The 24238-nt window shown below is 37.1% G+C and overlaps 1 protein-coding gene across 5 annotated transcripts in view; it reads left to right on the forward strand.

Moving 5' to 3' along the window:
- LOC146004407 (uncharacterized) overlaps positions 1–24238 on the forward strand; it is a 145592-nt gene that overhangs the window by 18960 nt on the left and 102394 nt on the right. For all 5 annotated transcript variants that reach the window (XR_014443927.1, XM_083143246.1, XM_083143245.1 and 2 more), the window contains exons 5-8: positions 3024–3185; positions 9424–9622; positions 13939–14042; positions 16891–17135. Coding sequence is in view for 4 of the 5 variants with exons in the window: in XM_083143246.1 (XP_082999372.1) it covers positions 3024–3185; positions 9424–9622; positions 13939–14042; positions 16891–17135 (710 nt within the window). In the remaining variant the exon portion in view is untranslated. The remainder of the gene's footprint in view (positions 1–3023; positions 3186–9423; positions 9623–13938; positions 14043–16890; positions 17136–24238) is intronic.

Here is a 24238-nt window from a genome sequence, read left to right on the forward strand (position 1 = left end):
GAGGCAAAATATTACGCCTTTCATGAAAAATGCTTATTTTCAATACTTTGGTATGCACCTAGGAGATCAGGACAAAGTGTGCCATGCATGTGTGGAGAGGTTGAGAAACTGAAAAAGTAGAAAAAGGGAATCACTGCCGTTCAATGTACCCATGGTGTGCGTGAGCCAAGAAATCACAGTGACAACTGCTACTTACGCACAGTGAAGATCGTGGGCCATAACAGTACCAGTGAGCATAACATTGTGTATCCCAATATTTCATCTGCCATGAGACCAGTGCCCCATGGTGAGTCCATCCCTGTGCCATCACCATCCAATGTCAGGCCCCCACCAGACACCGGTTCAGACAGTGATACAAGTGATGCGATGTACCAACCGGACAGGAGGATGAAACCTAAGTGCCATTTTCCCAGCATGAACTGAATGATTTGGTTCTCGATCTGAATTTACCTAAAGACGCAGCAGAGTTGTTAGGATCACGATTTCATGCAAAGTATTTACTGTGTCCTAATACGAGATTCTAATGGTGCAGACACCGAGAAGCAGAATTGGTTCCATTTTTTGCAGAGGAAGGCGGTTTGGTATATGTCTAGACATTCCGGCAGTCATGCAATTCTTCAACATTAATTGCAATTCAGGAGAGTGGAGGTTGTTCATAGATGCCAGCAAATCCAGTTTAAAAGGTGTTTTATTGCACAATACTAACATCCATCCATCCATTCCAGTAGCACATTCAGTTACTTTGAAAGAGACATACGAAAACCTTAAATTGCTGATGGAAAAGGTGCAGTACAAGCATTATGAATGGTCTGTGTGCGGGGATTTCAAGGTGATTGCTCGACCAACTAGCAGGGTACACCAAATTACCTTGCTTTTTGTGTGAATGGGACTCCAGAGCAAGGACGGAACATTGGGTTCGGAAGCAGTGGCCAGTCAGAAATACCTTCACACCTGGAGAAAAAAACATTGTTTCAGTTCCACTGGTTGATCCCTTGAAAATACTGTTGCCACCGTTACATATAAAATTAGGTATAAAGAAGCAATTCGTGCCAGCTTTAAGCATGGACTGTAAATGCTTTCAATACCTTGGTGTTAAGTTTTCATCAGTCACGTCTGAAAAAATCAAAGCTGGCATTTTTACAGGCCCACAAATACGAAAATTAATGGCGGACAACATATTCGAGAAAACTATGAGTGAGTGTGAATTGTAAGCATGGACTGCATTTAGAAATGTCATACAAAACTTTTTAGGGAAAACAAAGTCTGCAAATTACACCATTTTAGTCGACGAGATGTTGGAATCCTATAAACTGCTTGGTTGCAACATAGCGTCAAAGTTCACTTTCTTCATGCTCATCTGAATTACTTTTCTAACAATCTTGGTGACTTTATGGAAGAACTTGGCGAGCGCTTCCATCAGGATATTAAAGTGATGGAAAAGACATACCAAGGAAAGTGGACTGTACATATAATGCCCGACTACTGTTGGATGTTGAAAAGAGGCTGTAGGGAAGAACACTGAAGAAAATCCAAAAAGAGAAAGTTTCAAGGGGAGCCCAGTGGTGAATGTTAGGTATGTTTGCTTGAAATATGTATTTACGTTTATTCCTTACACATTAAGTCTGTCCCTCCAGAGCACATTTTCACACGTTACAAACGTTGTCATATATCAATGTCATTAAAAAATTACGTGTTTTACATTTTCACATTTTTGTGATTTGTGAAAAACCTGATGTGCTATGGAATTTTGAAGGTCATTTTCGGAATCTGTGAAAAAAAATCCATTCCGATACACCTCTCCATTTCAAAACAACGGAAAAAAGTTGAAAAAATGCAGATCAGTGTTATTTTTCCCAACTTTTTCGGTTCAACAAGGATCTTAGTTTTGTAAAAGTGCCTAAATTCAAACTTGTCCAACTTTTTGATTTTCATGGTATTTTTTTTTTTTTTTTGCTTTTTATGCACGAAAGATGTTGGAAATTTAAAAAGAAAAACAGACATTGCATTAAATGCCAAAATCATGCACTTTCATGAAACACTTCAGTGTTATCGTATTTGCAAAAATGAAGCTCCCTAACTATGGCTGGTCCCAGATGCCTGTGGTATTGGATCCAGTTGGGGTAACTTGTACTCAGTGTGTTGAAAAGCAGCACATTCTACCAGTGCTCATTACTTCTCTGAATATCATCGCTAAGGGCATTTATATTTCATTTTTCATGAAAACATTAACATTTCAGTGTTAATTTTTCATGTTTTTGAAAGGTGTGAGATGCATTTTGGTACCATATTTTGTCACGAGATGATGCAAAATAAACTTAAACATGAAATTTAGGGTGCATTTACCAACGCGACACCTTCTGAAGTCTGAATTATCCTGTGAGTTGTGCAAATCATGGAGAATTGATTAATTCTGCTGTAAATATTTGAGAAGCAAAAATGGAGTCCTTTACACAGGAATAAACTTAATACTCTCATAACTATATAAATGTGCTATTAGAAGTGAAATGTTAATATAATATTGTGTAATAAGTAAAGTTTTTAAATCAAATTTAGGTTTTTATTCACCATTTTAACACCAAAATGCCATTTCATTTTACCGCTTTTGATCCCGAAATATGCTAAGTTTTTGTACCGAAATCTTGCTCTTTTATTCACCATAAATATGTTGCTCTAATCATCGTGTGATCAGTATGCATGATGCATATGACAATATACCAGAAAGGTTGATAGCTACCTCGGTGATCACAGCTGTCGACTCACAATCTTTCTGAACGATTTGGATTGTAATGCAAGAGCCGTTGTGAATTGCCCCATCAACAATTTCATGTAATCATCCATCATGCTGATTGCTACAAGTGGCAGATAAGACAAACAAAAGGTACAGAATGACGGTTCATCTGCTTGTAATTCTTGTCATTGTATAAACTAAGTTGTATAATTTCCATTGTTTTATGTGTACATATGTATATAGTTAGCATGTTGCATCTTTATGCACTTAATTTATGGTGTACATTTATCTTCAGGAATTCCTAGCACTATCAGATGCCCTTGGTGCAGTAAAGCGGTTTTGTAGTGACAATAGCTATTCAGCCATTATTCTAATGGGATTGAGGATGGACGAAGTATCAGATGACATCAGGAGGGAATTGGCTGTATACGCTTCAAATGAAACCATCAGAGAAAAGGTTCTTATATGCATTTTAAAATAATAGTGGCTTTACGTGTGTTTGTTTATTTTTCTCTTTATATATATGTACAAACAGATGAATAATGTTAATAACTATGACCAAACTGATACAGTTGTATGCTTACAAATTTTGTAAGATGAGGAATAAGACCTTTCTTTGTAGCTCATTTTTTCATTTATCCAATTTCCTTAAAGGAAAATGTGGTGAAAAATTAAACCCCAGTCAACCTCCCCTTGCTTGCTCTACTGGATATTACTTACTTCTGTAGAAGATAATCAGGCATGTCAGGAATCATGTTCCCTGGAATATGAAGTCATTGCATTGCTGTCCTATTAAATCTCTACAGTACAGTGGTCGAGCATAGGATGCTACTGTTACATAACGGATGGCAATACTCTACAATGATTTTGCTGTTTTGAAACTGGAACTTTTTCTTAATGAATTTGATATGGGAAATCTGAAAATGAAGTTAATTAGTTTTTCTGTATCATGTACAGTTTCCTCAAAAAAGGGATTGGGAAACATTCTATATACAGTCAACTCTCGATTCTACAACCCTGGATATAACGACCCTCTCGAAGTAACGACCCTTTTCCCGGGAACCGTGAAAAATTTGGAAAACAATTGAAAAATTGAAGGAAATCTGCCAAAAAAAAAGTTTTTTGCACTCGTTTTATTCGCACTAATTCCCTTCACGAGCGCTCTACTGCTCGCAAGTGGGTTTGATCTAAAAATAGATACCACCACACCAAGCTTGAGTGATATCCAATAGCACTTGACCTCTACCTGTCCTCCTCCGTAGCCGAGCAGGTTAAGGCATTCACTCGTCTTGAGATCGTTCGCTGCGGGACGGCGTAGGTTCAAATCCGGCTCTGGTCGGAATTTATTCGGCCTACGTATAGGGCCGGTGGCAACCCACCATCATGAGGAAATTGGGGAGCTCCGAATGAGTGAGCGGTAACCCGGTCGAGAAGACCTACAATGGCTGGGGGTTCGTCGGGCTGACCACCCGTCACCCCAATACTGGTCTAAGATCTCCACGCTATAACAGGTGAAGGAGGAACAGTGTGGGAGGGAGACCAGCAGTCGGTAGGTAAGCCAAGGCTCTCAAGGGCTGTCGCGCTATGGGTTACTTGACCTCTGCCCTCCCCTCCCCCAAGCATGCCAATGTTACCCTGCTCCTGACGGCCGCTACCCAACATACTAGGCTTGTTTTGCCATTGTGATTTCGCTTGCTCTTGGATACGCGAGAAGAGAAGATTGAATGTGCTTGGATGTTATTTTAAATCGACCTTGACTTGTTTCCTTGTCCTAAGGGTTGCTGACAACTGGATGAGGGGGAGGGGGGAGCAGACCGAAATGATTGTGCTGGACTTGCAGTCTATGTCTATGTTTATGGCAGGTCAAGCTCTTTCATCAATAAATACACCAGCTTGAGAAATTAGAGATAAGATCGCAGTAATGTTCCAAAATACAGATGCGTAGTGCCTGGAAGTCTGGACTATCTGTCCAGCTCTGACCTAGAGTTCAGCAGGTTCCCGTGAGTGAGCAACTCGTGGCCTTGTATCTGACAACTTTCGGTAACCGCTTTCATTCAAAACGTGTTCTTTGTTCCCTGTAACACTTCATAAAAAAACAAAACTGTTAGAGATAATCAAAGCCACATAGGCCAACTAAAGATCGTCAACCTGCTTAATGATTTGTCATCCAAGCTTCTGCAAAAGTTTACTTCGATCTTACATGCATCATAACTCCCGTTTCCCACTTCATACGTTTTTCTAACTTGCCGATGTCGTAATATATGCCAAAAAAGTGTTCCGTTGGCTGAGGGACTTCTCTCTTTTCCTCTCAGCAAACGTGTAGGGGGGTGGGGGGCGATGCCGATTGTTTCAGTCGCGATTTTCTTGCTCGTGTGTGCACACGGGGTGGTTACAGGCGAGGCTTGAAGTGAACCCCTCTTCCTTTCCTTTGACGTCTAAAATGGGACAACCAGTTCTGGATACATTCTTGAAAACGAACAAAATCCATAGGACAAGTAAAAGAGAAAAAAGGAACCTCCCTCCCCCTTCCCAGCTCATTCTCTGCCACTGGTGTGCACGGCAATGTCAGAGAGGCAATGTTATAATTGCAGTATTTTTTTTTTTTTTTAGTGCTGTTTACTGTATAGAAAATATTGCCCGTATTATTGTCTGTTGCATAGTAAATCGTAAAGCAAGGGTCATTTCTTTCTTCTTCACACTGCTGATAAGAGTTCCATCTTCGACAGTTGCATTATCTTAAAATGCTGAGGATTTGCTCTTCGACCACCTGTTGCTCGAACTTCCAGCCAGTCTCTTTGTTTTTACGCTGCAGCAGGTGCCTGTGTTTTGCCTAGCATCTGCAAAACTGTCGCTTGCTGATAACATCAATGACTCATCCAGCACCAAGCAAAAATGTCATTGTTTTGAATCTTGCAAAGCTGCTTTGATGTGAAGATAACGAAATACGATCTCCAGAAAGAAAAACATGAGTTAAAACAATTTCATGTTCTGCACCTTCTGATAAGCAAAACAGTAAATTTTATTTTTCATCTGACACAAGAATAAACTTCCTCAACATTCGGAGCGTGTTGGAAGGAAATGCACACAATGTAATCGCCGCTTTTCTTCAGAACCATTCATGGGGGGGAGTGCTCAATGTAAGAATGGACGCTGAGACGGATTTAAAGAAACATTATTCAAGGGGAAAAAGTTTGGAGGAGCAGATGTTTGACATCGAGAATTCAACATTAAATCGTCGATTAACATGAGAGTAAATAACAATCTCCCATTTTGATATCTGAAAATGCGCAGGTTTCATAAAGCTTGTTTTGAGTTCATTTTATGCTGATGGGCTAATTAGGACTAAATATACAGTTTAAAGTGAAATCCAATTCCAAACCCGAATGATTATCGAGTGTGACGCTGTTTAATGTGTCCTAGAATACGCATTGGGTGAAAACAGATCGCAAGTTGTGTGTTCCCTTTTTCAGGCTGGATTACAATGCAAGTCGAGGAAGGAGTTTGGACTGCTCCCTTGAATGGGGGAGGGGGGTGACTCTGAAGTTGGTTGAAGCAAAGAAAATGTGACTTGTCTTACGAACTGAACCAGAACAAAATGTACACCTTTTTTTTTTGTCTGGTGCCTAGAAAGGTTGTGTTGTTTCTCCAGAGAGATCTTATCTTACCAGTTAAACTTGTAACAGACAATGCTCCAGTAGACCCGTATAAAATCCAACATTCATTCTGCCCGATTATCTCCAGACTTTTGCTGGCGCCAGTGTGACTGGTGTCAAGATTCTTCGAGTTTCACTTGCAATAAGCGAGAGATTGTTTTCCTTTCCATAGGTCTCAGTGCCAATGGGTTTCTCATGAACTAGAATTGTAAGAATTTCCTGGAAGAGCAATGACTGTGCACAATTGAAAGAAAGTATCATTATTTTAAATCCTTCTTTTGTGAAAACATTTTCATGATCTATTTTTCCTTCTCACAACATGCATCCTGTGAATAACAGGTTGTATAACTTCCAGGATATATGGTGTTACCATCTCCTAGGAATCTTTGTGTCCGTTTGAGCTCCGTTTAAGCTGAAAATGGGTGCAAATTCCAATAACAATCCCTTCGAAATAATGACCCTTTTCCCGGGAACTGTGAAAGGTCGTTGTATCAAGAGTTGACTGTGTACATGTATATTTCTGAAGAAGTGCCAACTCTAAAAGGGACTTCTGGATGTCAATGGCTTGGCTGTTTGGAACTGTGAACGTTTTCTTAATGAATTTGACATGGGAAATCTGAAAATGAAGTTCTACCACAAGGACTGCTGTGTACAGAACCTTCATAATGTAGCAGGGAAAGCAATGACATGGAGTACGGAATAGAAGAGGAAACTCAACCCAAGATCCATTTCTTGCATTCACTTTTGGACAGTTGTCCTGCTGATGTGGGTGAACTAAGTGAAGAACACGGTAAAAGGTTTTGCCAGGAAATTAGTGACATGGAATGCTTGTTTCATGGACATTGGAATACAACAGTGATGGTGGATTACTGTTGGGCATTGGTACGTGAGGATTCACGAGATGCACACAAGAGGAAATCTGAAAATAGAAATTGTAGCTTTCCTGGCGACTTGATTCGAACAGGTGTTCTTGTGTAACAGCTAGGTTAAATCGGCGTTGCTTCCAACGATTCAAGCACATACATTGAGAAATTTTCCCCATTAACTCATGTGCGTTTCTGCCTTTTTGCCGGGAAGCTCCAAAAATATATTTCCTCTTCGAACAGGTGCCCTCAGGTTACCAGACAGGTTAAATCGGCTTTAGCTTCATACATTGAGCAATGTATTCGCTTGAAACGTTGGAAGCTAAAGTCAATTTTACCTGTCTGGTAACCTGAGGGCACCTGTTCGAAGAGGAAATCTGTTTTTTTGGAGCTTCCAGGCAAAAAGGCAGAAATGGACATGAGTTAAGCATGTTTTACCAATGACATTTTGAACTTATTATGAAAATTCATGTTCTTTTGGAAGATAAACCTAGCTGTTAGCATACGTGAATAGTGTATGTAAATATCGATGTTTGGAATTTATTTTTATAATTTGTGAAAAAATCTGACATGCCTTGGGAAAATGGATTGCATCAGCATCCTCGAATTATGTTCAATCACCTCTCATTTCCAAAACAGCTCTTCACAGGTTTCATTTTATAAAGCAGTGTAATTAATGTTTAAAAATGGCAATAATGCATTAAAATAGATGTCACTACACAGATAGTTCCTGATATTGATACTCGAACTATAGCAATATACCATATCAGCTATGAGGATTTTACTTTGAAATATTCTCCGGTTCACAATAAGAGATTACGCGAATATTAAGGGTCAGGTGGCCCTTTGGCCACTGCCAGGGCAGCCATTTTCAAAAATTCATCTCCTTTCAAAAAAACACTTTGATATTCCAAAATCTGAAAAAAATTACGTATGCTTAGAATTCCTTCTAGAGCATTCACGTGAATCTTCATGTAGTTTGCTTTTGCTGTTGACTAGATATTTGCAATAGTTTCATGGCTCATAACTCTATTAAACTGAAGATTCGCGTGAGTGTTCTAGAAGGAATTCTAAGAATATATAATTTTTCAAGATTTTGGAATATCATAATGGCTTTTCGAAAGAGGATTAATTTTCGAAAGCAATGGCCAAAGCTTCAAGCCAAGCCATAAAATTGATATCAACCCCAAAATCCATCTTTACCACATCTTTACCACACATTAGTGGGGAGAACATGTCTATTCCAGTAATCTAGAAAAATGTATTATGTGTATGTAAGAAATTGGTGTGTTATGGTAATGATGCTTTAACATTATCAGCCAATTAGGCATATATCCATAAACATGCTTATAATTTTACTGATCCCATATTTCTATTAGTACCCTAAAATTCAGTACAAAATCATTTCATTCTGTCATATTGTTTTGTAAAGTAAATGCCTAAATATATGGTTCCTTCTCTAAGGCAGCTTGGTGGCTGAGCATGCAAATAGATTGACTTTCGATCTCGTCAATAGTGTAAGTGTCCATCCATCAGCTTTATCCAATCACGATTAGTCAAAAGTGGCAGAAATGTGATGTAAAATGACAAAATGCAAAGAAGAAGAAGAAGAAACAAGAGAAGCATGTCAAGTAAAAGTGCAGTGGCTACCGAAATAAAGAAAAGTTGTTACGCTTCTCCCAAGAGAGTCGAACCTTTTGCTCGTTCGGTAGCCAGAGCCCAAATCATGATGCCTCAGAATGTACGGCCACGGTGTTGGGCAGAACAGTAATTGGTAATGGTAAATTTTATTGCTGTACTTTATCAGAATCATCAAGAATTTCATAATCACTCTATCCCTACTACATAATATTAGCAAAATTTTAGGGAATGTTTCACATGTTCATCAGTACCAGGATATTCGGAATTCATGAAAGTCAGCATTTGCATACCATGTGGTATGTGTGGACTCGGAGAATGTGTTTACCAGTGTTAGTGATTACTTTTGAACTGAAACTATTGGCTTGGTCCTTGCTTTAGCATGTCAAATTTGTTTAAGTAAGTCTTTTTGTTCAAAAGCATTTAATGTTTCGTCCCTAAAAAATTAATTGCATTTCATTGTTGCAAGCTGCATGGAAGTTCTGTGTGCTTTAGTTTTAGACTGAAGCTTCATCTCTTACCCGTGTGTATTGTGTTGCAGCTGGTGGCTCAGCTTCAAGAATGTGAGGACCCTAAACTGTTGCTGAAAAGAATAGATGCCGAGAATGTTTTTGGCCCAGAGTTGATGCTCTTTCAGCAGGAGAACATGAAAGCGTCGCGGAAGCAAGTGTTGCCAATAGTAAAAGCTTTTGCTTCTAGTAACCCTCTGCTTCAGAAGGCTGCAACAAAGGACACCTCTGGTAATCTTCTCTCCTCTGTATCTGGCTGTTGAGCTTTTGTACATTTGTTGCTGTTGCACTGTAGAAAGCTTGCATGTTTGTAATTTATATGAACAAATAAACAATATAAACTATTTATGAACATTGAATCATTTTATGTTACATTTTAACATAGGCTATATTTAAAGGGCTAATGCTTAGTTCTCATCAGCTATCAAACTTCGATATCTTCAGTATTCAGAAACACCTATAGAATTAAAGAGTTCTACTAATTTAGAACCTCGTAAGTTATGGAAGACATCAGAGTTGTGCAAGTTATGCATATTCACTACATTTGCTCATGCTATCATTATTTTCTGTGTTCATTTTGGTTGAATATTTGCAAAATGTTTGGTGTATAATATCAGATGAAGGATACATCTCTAATTTACCGTAACTACATGAAATGAAGATATTGGTACAGCTAATTACAGGAAGTAGAATAGTGTAAAAATGTAATCTTTTAATCTAAATTGCAGATCACTTTGAAACTATTCGAGTTTCGATGAGAACAAAATTAATTAGAAATGAATCTGTGAACTAAGGAAGTATGCAGTATATGAGGAAATTTGCTAATGAGATTCACCAGGGTTGGATACCAATAAATATTGATATAATATTAACTTTGATGCATCGCAAAGATTGGCAGATATTATTTTTTTGTAGTTTTGTTGAGTTACTCTGATGAATGCAATTTGAGACTGATTAGGTTTTTTTAATTTGTTCATGTATCATACAGGGACGTGTCCTTTATCATTGATATACAGGACAAAAAATGCTTTGGTTGCAGTTCATATTATGGAGATGAAATTCTTATCAAGTCTAAAACTATGCTATCGTTTGAGATCTAAAGCTTCTATACCTAAGAAAAACTTGAACTACCATAGAAGATTATACTGGCTGTGCGTCCAGGCACCAGAACCTCATTAACTTTGAAGAGTGCAGTTTTCAAAGTTGTACTAAGATGAAGGGAAGTAGATGTTTCAGTACTTTATGAAAAAGTCACCTCTTATACTCCCAGGCGATTTGTCTTGTATGTTTCAAGTTAGGCCCACTTTAGAAGAAAACATCTTCAATTGTATTTTTCTTAACATTTCTGCCATGGTCAAAGTGAAGAAATATTATAGCATTTTGGTGCCATGGCATATTTCACAGATAGAATCGGTTCTAATTTCCTTAGCATTTCGTACAGCAAGACCAATCAGAAGTGAGTTCCAGGCCACGAGTGCAGATGTAATGGCGACCGAGTGAGATATACACAATGTATCACTTCACATTTCAAAAGCCGTTCACTATTCAACCGGGGGGGAATAGTCTTTTATATGAAAATCTGTTAGGTACAAATTAGTGGTGGTGCTTAAATACATATTTCACAGTATATACAGTACAGTACACACATGGAAGAATAAATTAGTTGTTTCAATTATAAACACTGTGCACCGGCTCATAGACAGAATTATATCAATATATAGATGAGATTAACGTTTACTTAACGTTACAAAAAATGTGTCAAGTTCAACTTTACACAATATCTCATCAATTAAATAACCATTTCATCTTTTAAATTAAATCTCTTTTTTCATGTTGAGGGGAATAAACAACGCAGTTGATAATATAAGACGTAAGCGAGTTACTAAATATATATCCACGAAACTTACTTATAAGTGTTCTATTAATTTCGGTGGCCTCTGCCACCATTCACTTGGGAACTTGATGCTTTACTGTTAGGTTGACTTCCGGTTCCTTTTATTGTTTCCTCGACTACCGCTAGGGGTGCTGGTGTAGCCATTTTGTCTGCTGAACAAGATGGGTTTGAGCTGCTGTAATAGCGGGAGCCAAACATGATGAGCCTGACAACAGGAACCGGAAGTCAACCTAACGGTAAAGCATCAAGTTCCCAAGTGGATGGTGGCAGAGGCCACCGAAATTAATAGAACACTTATAAGTAAGTTTCGCGGATATATATTTAGTAACTCGCTTACGTCTATATAAATCTCTTTCATTTTAAATTTGTTAGTAAATGAAAACCACGTAACCCTATTCCTTTTGTGGTGTATATATTACCTAATGTTCTCTGCATGTTTTGCATCGCAATTGCAAGTGCTAAATGGAATATTACATTAAATGCCTCTGTGTAAAGTATTGTCTGCTATTAAAATTTTCAATTTTTCAATGCAATTATACCAGCAAAAATGTTAGCAGGAAATGCTTCCGCCTAAAGCAGGCCTTAGGCAGGTTGATCTGATCCATCATCCTCAAGAACTGACTGTGAAATCTGTTCTTAACTGCTAATTTATGTCAATAGTTTACTATTTAGAATGCAATATCATCTGCAGGATATGATGTATGTCTATGGTAGGATGGTCTTTATTCTGTTGAAATCAACCATCAGTCTACCATTAACAATTATACTTGCAACTATACCTTAAAATCTACCAGATTTTGCTTTAATATATTTATATATTCACATATGAGGTAATCAAAATATTAAATTATCTGCCATTGAATCACAATATCCACTTTTGTTTCACGTTGTTTGCATAACATTAATGAGAATTTTGATTTTTGCATACTTTCTAAGATATCCTTTACTCTGTGACAATATTTACACTCCAGAAAAGTATCGGTCATTAACAGATGTAAAATTTGAGCCGGTGTTCTCTGATGCCAATGCATTGGTATCAACTTCTCCATAATTTATACACATACAGGGTAATTCATAATTCCTTCTGGGATTTCTCGAATCAATAAAAAAACAACCAAGAAAAACAGAGCGGAATGAAACATATCATTAGATGCAGCACGGTGCATTCTCCACTAGCAGCAGCAGAGTTTGCAATTATGGTGTGTATAGGTGAACGGAAATTGTTTTATGTGTTGGAATTTGCCAAAATCGAGTCAAGTGAAGTTTCTATGCAATGTACCACAAAGTTGAACCTACAAACTAGAGTACTTCATTGGACTACTTTGCTTGCTTGTACTCATTTGTGTCTCCACCCTCGAACGTATACAATAAAATATATTAATGTGGCAATAATTGTTGATATATATTCATATTTGCACTTGTGTGAATTACTCACTTTTGGAAACGGTAAGTATTTTTAAAAAATAAAAATAGTTTACTTACATAATATGAGTATACTCCGGCAGAGTATATAAATGTAAAATAGCTGCCTTGGTAGTTTCAGCCCACAATCATCAATTTCATTTTCATATATCTATTGTTAAAATGGACTAAACTAAATTTTAACATGGAGATAATGACTATGTGATTTCTCTGCATCTTTTACTTCACGATCCATATTTGAGGGCTCACTACCATAGAAAAATTACGGTCATACGTGTACTACTGCTTGTTTTGCCTGTTCGAGCATTATTTGCTAATCTAGATTATCTGTGTGAACTATTTGACACTCGAGTGAAATCCTCTCCCTACACACACTATTACAGACATAATTTGTGAGCTGTACAGGAAATTCTCATGGACTGTTTGCTTGTGTGCTGCTAGGCTGGCTGGGTCCCTCACAAGAGACTGTTGGGTTGAGCACTCTTCTGAAAAGGACTGTTCTTTCATGGCAATGAAGCATGCCTGACCTCACCCCATGTGATTTCGTCCTCTGGTGTTACATCAAGGATCTTGTGCCCCCTGTGCCATGTGACATACTAGAAGTTTAACAAAGGATTGTGGCTGCAGTTGCTATCATTGACCAACAGCTGTTACAAAACTTAAGATTAAGGCATTGACATCTACCTTATATGCAAGTGAGGACATACCAAGCATCTGTAATGTTCAACAAAAACTTCATGAGTTTCCACATCTAATGCTTCTTTCTGCTTTTTCCAATTTGGTTAATTTATTATCGACTCCAGAAACCATGGAGGTAATTATAAATTACACTGCATATAAAAAAATCTTTAATAACATCGTCAGTTTTGTTCTCTTTGCAGGGGTGTAAGGGGTGCTCTTTCCACGCAGTGCACCCAATAGTCAACCTCACTTCCACATAGTACACCCTGGACTGTAGACTAACGAGGCTCTGGCGACTGGCACTCTGGCCAGTCTAATTTTGTGTGTGTTTTCCTGTTTTTGTTCTTGTGTGTGCTGAGTGCCCGTTTGGAGCCTCGGCTTTTAACAGAAGTCAGAAGATTTTAAAATTTTTAGCTATACAACATTAGAGTTGTCATTTGTAATGATAAGGGGCTGGTCCCTGTATAATGTGATGGGTGCAAAATAGCTTAAGTGCTGACGCACCCAAAATTTTAAATTCAAATTCAAAAATTCAAAATTCTCTTTGCAGTAATGAAATCTGAGTATGGTTATGAGGGAAAAGGAACTACTCGCAAGGTCATTAATGGAATGAAGCAGCCATTCTCATCTTACATGAGCAATCCATATCTACAGGTAATGAATTTTGACAAAGTAAAATTTTACGAATAAATCAATATGATTTTTTTCCAAAAACGTTATGATACACTGATACCGGAATTCTACTGACCTGAAATAAAGTTGAGGAATATGAATGGTTCATTTACCTCTTTAATTAAAATATGTAACCAAGTCACCGCAATAGGTTTCGCCTTAGAAAATGAAACTGCATAATTAAATGTCTCTTTTACAAAACTTTTTGCCTTTATATTCACAAAATTTTAACAAAAATGGCAGATTTTGGCACTAACTTGCAGTCTATCTATGGATGTATTGAGATTGGGAAAATTATTGTCATTTTAACAAATTTGATGTACCGATGTGCCTACATAAACAAATACTGGTAGAGTAGCAATTTCGTCTGCTATATCCCTATAAAATACTCTAATGTGTTGTAATGTTCCTTCATATTGAACTCTGAAATATTTTTTTTTAAACACAAAGAATAAGTGCAAGAGCCTGCATCTAAATCAACGTGTATTAAATATTCAATACTTCTGAATTCATTAATAAAATATTTCCAGTAACTATCATATAATATACAAAGCAGTATTGTTGGAATATACTTATTTTTAAAATATAATTAGTAATTTTTTCTTGTTACAATCAGTATATTTAAATTCTGTTTTTTGTTTAATAATATTTCTGACATAAACTGGATGGATATCAGTTTGATTAAAAGAGCAAGCTTCTAAGAGGAGAGATTGTAATAAATTCACCACAAGGAATGCAAAGGAACTTTGTTATTGAGATCAGATTACATGTATGGCCCGGTATATTGGGTGGTGATCTCCAACATTACCTCTAAAAGTCCTGGGTTTTGAGTGCAGGGGAGAGCATTGTATGTGTTCATTGGCATGGTCATCACCAGAAATTTTTGTTTTTTGGGACTAGTCAGGCTATTGACACAAAACTCTGTAGGAGAAGTAATAATAAATATTATTTTATTTGCCTATTTATTATTATTATTATTATATGGTGAGACTTTTCTACTCGATCCATCATAAGAGATTATCCAGAACATCCAATTAATTTCTTTACTTTTTTACATTTCATGCAGTTACAATTCTGAAATGCATAACTGTTCTATGTTGTTATTTACTTTTACATAACTCATTATAGAAAAAAAATTGTAAGTTATAGGAAAATTTTAGTCATAAAGTTTATATTATGTAACCTCTCATATAAATATCTCACCTTTTGGAATTTTGAAAACTTATGGAACATTTTTTTTAAATAACTGGTAGAATATGAAAACACTAAATTATGACCTGATTTCTGTATTTTATACTTAATTTTTTCATCTAAAGCAAATTTTTCTTTGGTTATTTTGTGTTGGAATTCTAATTAACTAAGGCTACCCCCGTGGCAGAGTGGTTGACACATCAGACTACGATGGCAGGGGTCCTGGGTTCAAATCCTGGCCTTGACACAGATGTTTGTGAGCGTCCATTCATCAATTTCATCATATCATCACTCATCCCCATCTTCACAAATTAGACAAAAGTGGCACAAAAAGTGAAGTAAAATAAAGCAAATCAATCTAATTAAGTAAATTTTGTTTCTCTCATCGAGTATGAAAATAGCATTTAACAGCTTTAAGCATGCAAATACAATACTCGTTAACTACTGAACATTAAATGAACAGCTCGAGAGTAAAACTTGATAACCCACACTCCATTCAAAATTGAGTTAACATTGGATGCAGTTGCTGCGCAGTCTCCAGTTTCTGTACAATAGTGAATGAAATTCCTTCAGTAGGCAGTGACACACGGGAACATCTGGGTAACCTATAAGCCACAATATAATGGACAAACTTTCACCTGCGTTTTTCTGTTTCATGCTTTTATCACATTTTACTCCATAGCTGCTAAAATAAGTGAAGGACAATTGACTTTCATCAAATTTATTACCAAATATTGGACCAAATCTCAAAACTGGTCACATTATTGAAAATATAATTTCCAAAATTTTAAAGTTGTGTCAATTTATGCTTTTTATCCACATTTTGTAAGTAAAAAGTGTATATTTTTGTTAAACTTGTAACTGTGTGCAATGCATACAATGTACAGTAACATAAACCACATAGAGTGGAAGAACTTTATTTGCTGTTTAATTTATATACAGGGTCCACCAGTGAATTGGGCGATTTTTAAATGTTAAAGCAAAATGAAATGTATTGGATGTCATGACACAGTTACATTTATTAGGAAGTACATACCTTAGCATCCTCAAGATGCCCTCCATTATTCCGCACACGATCGGCTGCACACACAAGTGAACACTACTCATGGTGAACACATCTGTGGGGTGAGAACAGTTTTAACACTACCACCTTTCATATGAGTTGAGCCGGACTCTTCAAAGTTGTTTACCCACATTTTTATGGTGTGAATTGGCAGCACTTTACTGTTTCATTGATGAATCCTGAATTTTTTGCGAAATTCATGTTGGGCAACATAGCTATCATTATTTGTATAAAATGCTTTCATGGGTTATGTATGCTGTGCACCAGTCCATGACACCATTTCAAACTGAATGCTATTCGAGGCCACACCACCTGGCAGTATCACCTCCTTCTCTCATGCTAAAAATTGAAAACACTTGCCAAATTGCCCAATTCACTTGCGGACTCTGTACAAGTGTGGATACCATACACCACTTGAAGGTCCTTACTTAGTAGCATTAGCAAATCTTAACATCTTCGCCACCATATTTTCCTTCTATATAACCTCGGAAATAGATTTGCTCATGTCAATAGTGCAATAAAATTCATGTTAGGTGTGGCATCTGTCGTGATGGTTAATTTCTCTTCCATTTCCAGGCAGACGAGGCAGCTGTAGATTCTAGTGGTAGTGACTGCGAGGAAAACCAGGTAATCCGCACTGTGCCAGTTGAACATTTGCTCAAGGAGCTAGCTCCAAATGCAGAGTCTGAGCTTCTTATCCGACAACTTCTACAGAAACACTCTAATCGTAAATACTACGAAGACGAAAATGACTATGACAACAGTGAAAAAGAGTATAACCGCAAACAAGTTTCTTCCAACCAGGGTAACCGGCACAATGGGTAAGTAGTATGTATTGTTTGTTATCTGTGTGAATGCATAGGTTCCAAAATGGAATACATATGCTGCATTGTCAAGAAGCATCCTGTCCCGCAAAAATAGGTTTGATGCAACCTACAACATAAGATACCACACAAACCTTATGTTTTTTTTTATTTCCAATTAAAGTTCGGTTTCCCTCCTCAATTTTGGCATTATCACATGAAGGTGGTAACATTTTAAAATTTAGAGACTCCAAAGTAGTATAATAGTGTTTTCTGCAACACCAACATCTATATGCTCTGCTTTGAAACTTGGAAGGAATTAGTTCAAATTTGATTTGGATATCATGAACTTTTACAAAGTTTATATAATTCTGCAGGCACAATATTGTGACAGAACTGGATGTTTTTCTCTTTTAAATGCCAAGCATTTCATAATGCACATTTCTTCCATAAATGAATCTCTCCCCAGAGATGGTACATTGTACAGTATTTTGGGTTCCACTGTAAATTGTACATCCAGTTCTGATCAGCCTATCTGATCATAAAGTGGACTTAGAAACAAACTTGAGTAAATAAATCTACAAGCACTGTAGACTAATATCGTAAATTTACATAAACGTTGTAATTTAATATTTAAGATTTTTTTTTGTCTGATGCACAAGAAAATTTGATAATTTTTTAAAAAAAAATTGAAAGTTCATTATTACTAATGCACTACGATTATACTGTGATTATCTTTATATGAGACCACAATGATATGTGAACTGGTTGCACTAGACAACAACCAAACGGAAATAAATATAATAAAAAATAAATTGAATTTAATCGTAAGTGATAAACTGTATACAAGTACTGTCTGTATGAAGCAGGCAGGGGGATAGCTGAAAAATTCCTCTCAAAGTAAGTGGAAAAGATGTGGAAAGTGATCGACAAGCACCAAGCCCTTTGTCAATTCTTCTTCACCATCATTACAAAGGCCGAGGGAAAAATGGTGAAGAATGTTGGCTATGTTCTTTACTTGTACTCGAAGCCTTGTGAATGCAGAACTTTTTAGATGACGGAATGTCAAAGCTCGCATATTGCCCAACATAAAGTAGGAAATTAAAATACTTTCTCCCTGATGGAGGATATTAGAATCGTGATAAGTTTATCAGAATGTAAAAGTATTGGTATCATTATTGACAACCAGAATAAGTAAGATTATCAGTTAGAGCTGAGCCAATACCAATATATCAATATTGACTGTTACTGATTATATCGGTATCAGTTAGAATTTTATCATTGATACTTTTACTTTTCTGTAGTCTGAGTGTCTCACAGAGTTAACAAAAATATTACCATGCGTCATTTTTATGGAATCAAAATATCCTGAAATTATGCAAACTGCATAACTTTCATTAATCTTGCAACAATACTTTGGGGAGAAATTAATTTTGTATTTAAGATTATGAATATTTTGAGTCAAAACTCAGGTATGATATACAGGGGTTGGCATAAGTCAGTTTACCGAAAATGCAAACTATGTTACTGTTTGTATTTACATAGAAATATAAGTTACCTGTTAAAACAACTGCTCAAAATGGCCACCATTTTTTTCGATGCACTTATTAAACCTTTTTAATACTGATTTACAGAGCTATTACTCAATTGTGGTGTGATTATTTGTGTAAAATTAAGTTCTGTGAGTTCTTTAAGTGTTCCAAAACTCGCGACTTCATGGCCAAAAGGCCAAAACTTTGTCTTTCAGAATTCCCCACATGAAGATAAGTCCAGAGATTTTGCAGGCTACTCCATGGTACCTCTTCTCCCTATCCACTCCCTGAAGCGCTCATTTAAAAATTCCCGTACAATAAGGCTAGTGCGAGAGGTGTTGTTTAAGATAAGGGTTAATCACCAACACCTAACTCAGCAAGAAACAGGACGAGATAGGTCATTGCTAGTGGAGGGGCTTCATAGAATGGAGGGGTTCGTGAAGGTGCATTGAACTCCGTCCATCACGTCGTAGGGTGCAGCAATAAACTGACTTAAGCCGACCCCTGTAGTTCCATTGGAAAGCATACATTAAAATTTATAGTTATTCTGAACTAGTACTTATATAATTGTTACAATTTTTCAAGTATCGATATCGGAGGTTATAGCAGCATTGGTATCAGTATCCTTTGAAAGTGGTATCCGCTCATCCCTACCATCAGAATTTGCTTTGAATCCTTTTGCCAAAGAAGGTACAGGACTTAGCAAATTTAGCGAACTTAATACATTTTCTTACCAAATACATCAGAATTCCTAGGGTTGCCAGACGTCCTCTCTTTCCAGGACATGTCCTACATTTTAGCCTTATGTCCAGCGTCTGGGAGGAATTTGGAAAAAATCATAAATGTCCTACATTTTGAGCGTCACATAATTTGAATTAAGAAAATATGTGTTTCAGTCGAACACAGAGAAATTACAAGTTTATAAACTGCAGTCCCAACTCAGTAGTGAAATTTATTTTGACTAGACATTGCAAAAAGAAAGAAAAGTGTGTGTTGTGTTAAAATTTCTGGGACCATTACAAAAGTTGTTTTAAGGATATTATTTTTCATGTTATTTCAAGTTATCTTAATTGCTGAATATATGTTTGCCATTCCAGGCATAATGCAATTGTTGAGAGAGTATTTTCATTAATGCCAGCACACTGGACTGATAATAGAAATATATTTCTCACAAAGTCTGTAAAAGGTTTGGTACTGGTTGATTATAATTTCAAAAAGTTTGAATGTTCAGAGTCTCATAGGTATATTTTGACTAAACCTGAAATTTCAAAAGAAATTGGCTCTTCTGAGAAGTAAGACTGAAAACACATGCAGTAAGAAGTGTATTGTTTAGTATTGATTACAAGTTGGGGAATTTTGTATTTAAGAAATCATTTCTTTTAATTATAAATGTGTCAGTTTTACGTTATTTGCTAACACGTTCTAGTAATGTGTATTATTTACTGTGAATGATTTGTCCTACATTTTGGTACAGCATGTCCTACTATTCCCTTAAAGTGATCTGGTAACCCTAAGAATTTCTTACCCAGTAATTTCTGTGTCACAAAGAAATAATCATTACAATCCTGGTGCTCTTTAGTTGTGCTTTTATAAACAATTTTGTTAATCTTTTGTTGTTGATTTATTTTTACACACTTTTTTGTTATTGAATATTTTTTTTTATGAACCTGTTGTAAGATGGATTTATTTTGTACTCATGCCTTTTTTTACATAATAAATATGCTTTTACCTGCATCTATATTGTCTTGTGATTCATTAATATTAATTTAGTCAGTCCAATCAAGTTTTTACATATCACTTTTTATTTTGTGTGAAATCATAAACCCTATATTAATTTATTGAACCTGTCTTTTATTTTTATTATTACCCATGTCTTAGTAATATGTGGGGAGGGAGGGGGATGGGAGAGTGAGTGAGTGAGTGTGTTTGTTTTCTGCTACCATCGTTTGCACCGTTAGACCTCCATACCATTGACTTCGACTGCATCTAGCTACACTGTCACACCTTTAATTTATGGAGGAAGTGTGCAATGTGACTGATCCTTAGAGAGTTTGTTTTTTCTACATGCCACAGAAGAATGGCAGGTCAGACTAGCATATCCCTGACCCTACTGTGTGCTATTGGGGCCAGAAATAATACTGGTTCTACTATACCGGGTGAGTTTTTTAGCTTGACACAACGAAATATCTCGAAAAGTACGCATCTGATCAAAATAAAGTTCTGAATAAAATTTGTTCGTCACGAAGGGGCTCATCGAATGATGCCAAACTCCACCTCCCCACCCCACCTCCTGGGGGTGGGGCGAGGGGCAACTTTAAAATCTCAAATGGGAACCCCCATTTTGTATTGCAGATTCGGATTCTCCAGACAAAAATACGTAGGTTTTGTCTTAAACTTGTTTGTGGATTTGTGATAGATGGTGCTGTAATCGCAAAAATGAAAGATTGCGGAAATGGTAAAAAATGCACTTTTAATCGCAAAATGACTTGAGGCATGTTGAATTTTTATAAGAAACTGCATTTAGCATAACCCAGGAACAACGACGTGGACGTAGCAGTATTTTGTTCCCATCGGGGTGCTTTTTTAAGGTGAGTCCCCTCACCTCTCACCATCGGGGTGCTTGTTTTATCTTACAAACCATTACACCTTGTTTCCTGGTCAAACAGACACGGCATAATCTGCCACGAAGCCTGACGAAGAGGACAGTGTATTTCTCGAGAATTGCGCCAAATCTTATTTTTTGCGATTACAGCGCCAGCTATCACAAATCCAAAAAAACAGTTTCAGACAAAACCTACGTATTTTTGTCTGGAGAATCCGAATCTGCAATACAAAATGGGGGTTCCATTTTGATTTTATATTTTAAAGTTGCCCCTCGCCCCACCCCCAGGAGTTGGGGTGGGGGGTGGAGTTTGGCATCATTGGATAAGCCCCTTCGTGACAAACAAATTTCATTCAGAACTTTTTTTTGATCAGATGCGTACTTTTCGAGATATTTCGTTGTGTCAAGATAAAAAACTCACCCGGTATATTTGACTGCATTATTTATTTTATTATTTTTTTAAAGTTCAAAACACATAGGGGATAGGAGTTGCATCTTGGTCCTTAGATTTTACAGTAAAAATTACAGAATTTCAATTTGTCACCTAACCTTATCAGCATTAACTAACTCTCTAACCTTCTGCATGGCTGCAGCAACACAAGCCTTCCATCTGTCCCTATCCCAGGCATGATCAATCCAATCTTTTCCATCCTTACCGATTTCCTCTAGATCCATCTGAATATTATCCCTCCAACAGGTCTCTTACCATCAGGTTTCCCCACAAGAATGTTGTAAACTCTTCTTTCCTCTCCCATTTGTACAGTGGGTTCCATGAGTATTACCGTGCAAATTGCCATGACTATTTTCATTATTTTTTTCTCTTGCATCCTATGTGTTTTTAAGCGATGGATTTTTATGTATGCTGGTACAGAAGTTGCCTGCAGCTTGTTTTAAGTTTTCTTTTAATTCTTGAAGCTCTTATTGGGTCAAATAAAGTGCACGAACACAGTGATGGACAATTTGCACAGTAATACTCATGGATCCCACTGTACCACATAGCCTGCCCACCTAAGTCTTCTTGATTTAATTATCCTAATAATATCTGGATATGAATACAAATTATGCAGTTCTAAATTATGTAACCTTCTCCACTCACCCGTCTCCTCATCCCTTTTAGGTCCAAATATTTTTCAAAATTTGCTCTTGTTTGTATTAAAATTTATAAACTCAACTAAATTCGTGAACAATGTCCAGAAATCAGATTCTCTACAAAAAAAGAAAGTCATGCTGAATATGTTGAGGAAAGTAGTGGAAAGAATTGAATGGATTGTAATTGTTGTAACTCTTTGACCATCATGCAGGAAAAGTATTGTAGGGAACTTTAGAAGGTAAGACTGTAAAGTGGAAAGTGTTTCAAAGCACTGCTTACAGATTTTGTAAGGTGTTAGTTTTAAAGCAACATCAAATACTTGCAAAGAATATTTTTTGTTGGACGGGTGGGGGGATGGGGGTCACTTTGTCCTGGCCATCCTTTTTATTATTATTGCTCGAAAACTGGTTCATTTTGTGTTATTGCTCATGTTTATGGCATGGTATTCAAAATTTTGAGGACTGGTTCTACCATCTGATCAGAAAATCACCATGAGCCAATTTGCCACCATCATGCTCGAAGAAGTCCCCTTCTGCACATACACACCAGTCTCAGGGATTCTGCCAATATGAAAATATATCCTGGAAATTGTGTTCTATAAGGGTGTATTTGCATTTCTGCTTTGGTCATCTTGATATTCAGTCAGAGGACAAGAAGAAAGTCACAGACAGGGAGGAGGAGGAGCAAGTCCAGCATGTGGGATGACAGTCATGTTACTTTTGATCAAGAAGTCCCTAGTGAACAAGGAAGTGTGAGATGGTGTATTGTGATGCAAAAGCCAGATTTTTTGTTGCCAGAGTTTGAGGTGACATCTTTGAACATTTTCACAATTCTGTTGCAAAAGTCACAGTTGTAGGTGAAATTGACTGTTTGGCCTCCTGGGACAAAATCTTTGTGCACAGTTCTTTTGGTGTCACAGAAAATCATATGCATGCTCTTGACTTTGCTTTTCACTTGCCTCGCTTTTTTTCTCTTTCGTCTTGGTGATTTTGAACTTTTCCATTGGGAGAAATGCTGTTTTGTCTCAGGGTCATAATCATGAAACCCAGCTCTCACCACAAGCAATGACCCTGGACAAAAAGGTTCCATCGTTGGAGGCAACCTGACAGCTCCTTGCACACTTGCTGTTTCTTTCCCAATCCATCGCAAATTGCCACACACCACATACACAACTCCAAACAAATGGACATAAATGGTCAGGATGTTTACCCATCTGTGTGAAATTTTGTACACTGACTCTCAAGATATGCTAGTACTACCATCTACTGTTGCATCATGCTGCTACTACTGGAAGGGAATGCAATTGGAGAAATGCCCTTTCCTTCTCTGCTGTCCATGGTGTTCTTATAGGAAGTTTTCAGACCAAAGCAACACACAACAGGAAACCGGTGACAAGCAATTCTGGGTTTTTGCACAGAAATGACAAGGGACATGAGCTCCTTCAGTATATAAGCAAGCATTCACCGCACATGGGCAAATAATAGACCTACGCAACATGAAGCACATGGCTCAGTCTGAATGACACACAAGTGACATGTAACATGTGCAACTTGTCGTGCGTCTTCAGGTTGATACGTTGCATTGATTACTGAGGATTTACCTCCAACTGACACATGTAGATTGTTGCAAAGCTTTGGTTTGAAAGCACCCTAAAGGGAACAATGAGGAGTGAATGCAAGAGCACACATCTAAGCTTGTGTTACATTTCTTGAGTGTAAAGCGAATGACGATGCATACATAATCAAGTGCATTAGAAAGTAATGTAGTTCTTTTTCCACAATTAATGCATGTGCCTGGATGACCTCTGTCCTTTGTGTATTTGACTAGTGGAAACCCGATTTTACATTTTTCCTGCATTATACATTTGAATCTTGATGGTCCCAATATAGCAAAATGT

Source organism: Lepisma saccharinum, chromosome 21, assembly GCF_977018435.1.
Source record: "Lepisma saccharinum chromosome 21, izLepSacc3.1, whole genome shotgun sequence".
In the NCBI taxonomy this organism is placed as follows: domain Eukaryota; kingdom Metazoa; phylum Arthropoda; class Insecta; order Zygentoma; family Lepismatidae; genus Lepisma; species Lepisma saccharinum.